Below are 6,386 nucleotides of genomic sequence, written 5' to 3' on the forward strand. Positions count from 1 at the left end.
CAGTAATGAAAATTAAAGGCAGAAGAAGACCAAAATTGGTATTCTGCATGCCCCATGACAACCACAATAGAATGAAAAAATATAGTATGTAGAAGTTGAACATTACTACAATCATACAAAGTTGTGTTGGAAATAGGGTGATATTTCTTGTGAAAAAAAAATAATAAAAATGTATGAGAAACACAGTGTGCCAGCTTACGGAAAAGATCTGGAAAAATCATTTCTAGTGTCTGATGGATGCTGGATGGACCAAATTTGCCAGGAAGCATGACAAAGGATAATTCTATGAGGACATGTATGCCTGCCCCCAATTTTGAAAATAAAATAGAAAATATGCAAAATTGGAGAAAACCTTAAATTTCAGGAAATTTCAAAAATTGAAAGCTCACTGGAGTTCTAATTGTTGCACTGTTTGAATATGTTCCTTAGTTTTCATTATTACATGTTAACACTAGAAGGATGGGACCCGTCACTTTCACGGGTGACCCTATTTTTATTGTAATTTTGACAATGTTAATTTTATTTCACAGCTTCCATGTTCTGTAACTTTTAACAAATATTAATACTCTACACTTGTGTAGAAAGTTAAACTTTTATCTTATGTGTGAAGGCTACTACATTGGATTACTACTATAAGTATGATCACCTGTCATTTTGACAGGTACAGTTCTTAGGTAGATAAACCTGTTAGCAATAGCGTAATCTAAGTGTGAGTGAACCTTATTTCATCTTTGCTCATTGTTGTTCGTGTAACAGACGTATTTTCAATTTGAATGTTACTTCAGATTAGTCAAGCCGACCCCCATGGCAGAGTGATTAGCATATCATGCATAGCATGCGGGAATATCGTGCCCTACGATGCCAGGGGTCCTAGGTTCAAATCCTGCCCTGGGCATGGATGTTTGTGAGTGTCCATTCATCAATTTCATCATATCATGACTCATACCCATCTTCGCAAATTAGCCAAAAAGTGGCACAAAAGCGAAGTAAAATAAAGCAAATCAATCAATCAATTCAGATCGGCCAACGAATTTTCTAGAGTAAAAAATTGGCAATCTCAGTTTGCTTACTCTATTTGTCTCAGTGCAGTGTCCAACATGTCGCCCGAACATGGCTTACTGGATCATGATGTAGCTACCTCTTTGATTTGTCAGATGTCGAATCTGAGGGAGAGGACAATATCTATGAATATGAATATTATGATGATGACAATGCGGGAATAGATGTTCACTACATACGAATTATGAACTTGTCTACAATTATTCTTCAGATGAAGATGAGCAAGATGATGACAATTCATGTGTGCGTAAGCAGATTAATTTTTCCTTCTTTATTGATTTTGTTTATTTTACTTCACTTTTGGGCCACATTTAGCAAATTGCGAAGATGGGGATGAGTGATGATATGATGAAATTGATGAATGGACACTCACAAATCCGTGCCCAGGATGTGCTAACCATTACGTCACGGGGCCGGCGTTTACTCCTTTCCAAGTGAGTGTTCGTGTATTTCTAGATTTTGTGATAGAATAGCGTAATTATATTTCTGAAAAGCTCCCACTAATGAAAAAGTATACATAATTTAAATGGTAACGAAAGTGTTTCTGCAAACACAAAAACTTAAAAATAAATAAAAATACACCATAAGTAAATATATAAAATACACTCAAATAAATAAATGAATAAATGAAATACATACATAAAATACACATACACACCATGATGTTGATAGGTGAGTTATTTATATATTTATGTACAGAAAATATTTAATTAAAATCTTGACAATGTTAACTCCACGTCTTCCATGATTTAACTGAATATGAATAGCATGGTCTTTCTGGCCAGACAATTTGTTCCTTTTGCGCCCTCTATTAGCCACTGCAGGAGGCAGAATTTGTAATGAACATTTGTAATGATGTGAAATTAAAGGAAATAGAGAAACGCAGGAGTTCTTTCATGCTCAGAATAAAAGAAGTTAGAACTATTGCATGAAAAAACTGTACCCATCAAAATAACGGGTTCGTCCTAATAGGTAGCTAGGAAATCACCATCCTAGTGTTAAAGTAAAATATATCAGCAAAAAGTGATGGTTGGAAACTAAATAAGCCCATGTGATGAGATTGCATCCCCCCCCCCCCTTTGTAAAGAAACAGAGGAAAGGCCAGTTGTGTTACATTTCTGATGCATCGCGTGGTTGCCAGGTGCATGTAAGTAACACTATTTTCATGAAAATTTCCAATTTTTTTTTTATTGTTTTCAGTAATTGCATGATGTATACAGTTTCGAAACACACATTTTGTGGCACTGAAACACCAGCAGTCTTGCCAATGCACAGTCTTAATTTCTAAAAACAACTATTTTCCTAGTTCCCCCTTAAAGATGCCTCATCCAATTGGCTATCCGTAAAAATGAACATTTCTTTTTTTCACTGCCATAGATGACGAGCTATTCCACCTAACCAAACTGAAAATTACCGACGACGTGTGGGTTATGTGCCATTTTTCATGCTTTGTAAAAAAATTCATTTGCACTTTCAGTTACATCTGGCAACACTGTGTGGACACTAATGAAATCCAATCATTGTTCCCCAATTTAAAAATATATGCATGAACAAGGCTTCAATTTGGTATAAGGATTATATGTGTACCACTTCCGGTTCAAAAGTTGTACTATCCCCAACTCCGGGTTGCATTGTAAATGGAACACCCTGTAGCATAGTATAGAGTACTAAGAGTATACCTACAGCTACTCCTGTGTGGAAAACAAGTGGTAGTAAACATGGCTACCTCTCATCCACCAACTACCTAGAGCTGTGGATTCAGAAAATGATTGGTGGTGTAGAAAGAGTTTTAAGCGATAACCAGTGAACACAGTAACACACTCTATCAAATAAATACCAGGAATTGTTCAATAAATCTCAGAATATTGGTTTAATCATCTAAATTTATTTTGTCACCTTCAAAATAGGCCCCTCTTGATGCAATACACTTATGACAATGAATAATCTAGTCGTCGAAACACTTATTTTAGGCACTTTCCGGTATGGCCTTCAGCTCCTTCTGCGAATTTTGTTTTATGGCTTCAATGGTCTCAAAATGTCTTCCACGAAGTGGTAATTTGAGTTTGGGGAACAAAAAAATAGTCACATGTGGCCATATCTGGCAAATACGGTGCTTGATTGATGACATTCGTTGAGTTTTTGGTCAAAAATTTGTGTACAAGAATAGATGTGTGGGACTGCGCATTATCGTGGTGGAAAACCCAAGAATTCAGGGTGGCTACTCACCGGGAATTATTCATCAATTATTGGCTCCGGGAATTATGCGTGGAAATTGTCTCCGTAGACATGAAAAATTGCAACTTTTATTAAATCAAATCAAGTTTTTCACAGTTTAGCTTTTATTTATATTGAGGTAGGAAAAGAAAACTGTGTGGAAAATAAACCAGAATTCTCTCAATCCATTTACTTTGTTATTGTCCTTTGCAGAACATTCTATCTGATACTTGCAAGATTAGATATCTTGAAATTGATTAGTTCAATTTGAATTTGAAATTCTTATACAATTAACAATTTTTTGTAGATTAGCATATCCTATAACATTTGAGACTTAAGCTTCTAGATAGATTTCGAGTGAGTAAGTGAAATGGCAAATGTAGACTCTGCACTTTAAATATTTTAAATGTATGTATAGTTTAATTAGATTGAATTATAATTTTTGGATACATTGGAATCACACATACCCTTTATAAAACGTAAAGTGCTCCCCTGTGCTTTGCACCATGCCATGAAGGCATATAGGGGGTGTGGGGTTAGGGCCCCACACTTTCCTGATTTCAGCCGAGCTGGGGGTGATGTGATCCAGGTACCCACTTTATACGATGCTGAGTGAATGCCGGAACCACTTGAACATGTTGAAAAAGTCCCGGTTCTTCCCCGCTGGGGATCGAACGTGGGTCTCTCACATGGTAGTCAGATGCCCTAAGGACACATACCCTTTATATTGTTTTATATTTGTGTGATTATGTGTGCGAGTGGTGTTAGGCAGTACTATGTAAGGTTCAAAGCATCCGCCTGCATCCTTGAATATTTGGAAAGTTCGCCTTGAAAACCGGGAATTATACTTGAATTTCATCTTGGCCCTAGAGTGGCCACCCTGGAATTGTTCTTCCACAAATTTGGCATTTTCCAGTGAACATTCTCTCTCAAACGCCTCATAACACCTAGATAATATTGTTCATTGACTGTTTGCCCCTCCAGAAGGAATTCCGAGTGGATAGCACCACGATAGTAAAAGAAAACAAGTCACCCATTATGATGCGTTTCATGAATGTAGAGTTCGAATTGGCTCGTTCAAGCATGTCTTCAGCAACCTGTTTGCGGTGCTCTTTTTGAAGAAAATTGAGCTGATTCGGAACAAGCCATGCTGCAATGCATCTCATGCCCAAAAGATCAACTAAAATGGTGCAAACGGATTCATGAGACATGTCCAGATCCTGAGCCATCTCCCTTAAGCTTGAATGACTATTTTCCATCACCATTTCCTTCAATTTATCGATTTTTTTGTCAGTCGAAGACAATGAAGGTTGACCGGAACGAGTCAAGTCTTCAACTACTTCTCGCCCTTCTTTGTTTGCTTTGTACCATTCGTATGCTTGTGTTTTCGATAAAGCTGACTCGCCATAGGCCTTCTCCAACATTTTCAATGATTCACCACAATAAATTTTGTTGGCAACATAAAATTTGAGGCAAACTCTTTTTCAATATTTGTATCCATATTAAAAATCGCAGAGCACTCTTGAGGTCGACTGACTTAACCAACAAACTAGTCAACAGATCGTGCCAAAACTCTAGGTTTTGACAATTAGATACAGTGAGTGACGTGCACTGAGGAGTTGCTAGTCTAGCAGAGATAGACCAATCAATCTCACATCTCTAATTACTTTCAAATTACAATATTTATTATCTTGTTAAAGCCACAGTTAGTATGCAACACTTTTTTTTAATGCGCTTCTCGTCCCTCGGTGCGATCTGCGGGCAAAGCTGGCCTAGCTTGCTCTTCCTCCTCCTCACCAGTTCCAGGTAGAAACGGCCACCCAAAGGGAAAGGGAAGGTATCTGCCTCTACCTCCCTTGCCCCCTCGCCCCCCCCCCGCTGCAATGGTTGAAAGCCCTTGCTTTCAGGTCCCCCAGTCTATCTCCTATAGGACAGATAGGGGATTGGTTTCCCTTCGATTTCTTTGTAAATCCTCTAAAGAACTTAGGGGGAAATTTTCTGCAGTACTTATGTTCTCTGTAGTTTTATTATTTATGAAATGGGAATGTGTTATGTGCAGACAATAATGTTGTGCTTTCTTTCTTTCTTTTCTTCTTTTTTCAAATATGGAACATATAATGATTACAAATATTTGCTCAGGTTCTCTCTCGCTCTCGTTTTAGTAGTGTTTTATTTAAGTATACAAATCTCTTGGCCTCTAATGAATGTATTTATTTGAGCAAGAGAACGTGTGTTCATATTGTTGTTGGTTTGGTTTATTTTACTTCGCTTTTCTGCCACACTTGGTTATCGCGAGAATGAGGATGAGTGATGATATGTTGAAATTGATGAAGGAACCTCGAACAATCCAGGCCAGGATTCAAACCCGTGATGAGCGTGCATTTTTTTCCCTATGTGTTGTACTCTGCAGTGAATAATGAAATAATTTGGAATGGAAAATGTATATCAGAACTCAAAAGGCCAAAAGAATATTATTGAAGAAACTACAAAAAAAAGTGTGTTTTGTTACCTGTTTTGTTTCTGTGCATAAAGTGGACTTAAAACACCAAAATCAACCAACCGTGGGGAGTGGTTATCACAGCACGCAGGAGTTCCGGTTTCGAACCCCAACCTTGACATGGGTGTTCTTTGTTTGTGCCTTCATTCATTTTATCGTATCACCTTCGCAATTAACCAAATGTGACAAAAAAAGTGACTAAGTAACAAAAATCAAATCAAATCATTGATTGATTGCTTGATTTGGTTTATTTTACTTCACTTTTCCGTCACTTTTGGCTAATCGCGAAGATGATACAATAGAATTGATGAAGGGACACACACAAAGAATACCCATGGCCAAGCAGAGATTCGAACCCAGGATCTCTGACTTACATTAGTAGTCAAATCAAATCAAATCATTTTTTTTATTTTCAAAGGTGGGTGGGGGTTGCATGTACTTGTTTTTAGTACTCATTCATCATTTTGCAATCTTGTTTCTGACATTCTTTTTTTTTTAGGAATACTGGGCCCTAGAGGGGGGAGGGTTATGACCCACACAACCCCCCCCCTTGAGTAGGCCACTGATTGGGGTTAAATATCTCAGATGGGTCCCCTTTAAAAATTCTGAAATTTGG

General features: G+C 37.5%; 1 protein-coding gene across 1 annotated transcript; it reads right to left on the minus strand.

Moving 5' to 3' along the window:
* Positions 1–4,220: 4,220 nt before the first annotated feature.
* Positions 4,221–4,697, minus strand: LOC145996714 (protein GVQW3-like). The gene has a single exon (XM_083133237.1). The coding sequence runs from the start codon at positions 4,695–4,697 to the stop codon at positions 4,221–4,223; it is 477 nt and encodes a 158-aa protein (XP_082989363.1).
* Positions 4,698–6,386: the final 1,689 nt, after the last annotated feature.

The sequence above is a fragment of the Lepisma saccharinum genome, chromosome 13 (genome assembly GCF_977018435.1).
Source record: "Lepisma saccharinum chromosome 13, izLepSacc3.1, whole genome shotgun sequence".
Classification (NCBI taxonomy): domain Eukaryota; kingdom Metazoa; phylum Arthropoda; class Insecta; order Zygentoma; family Lepismatidae; genus Lepisma; species Lepisma saccharinum.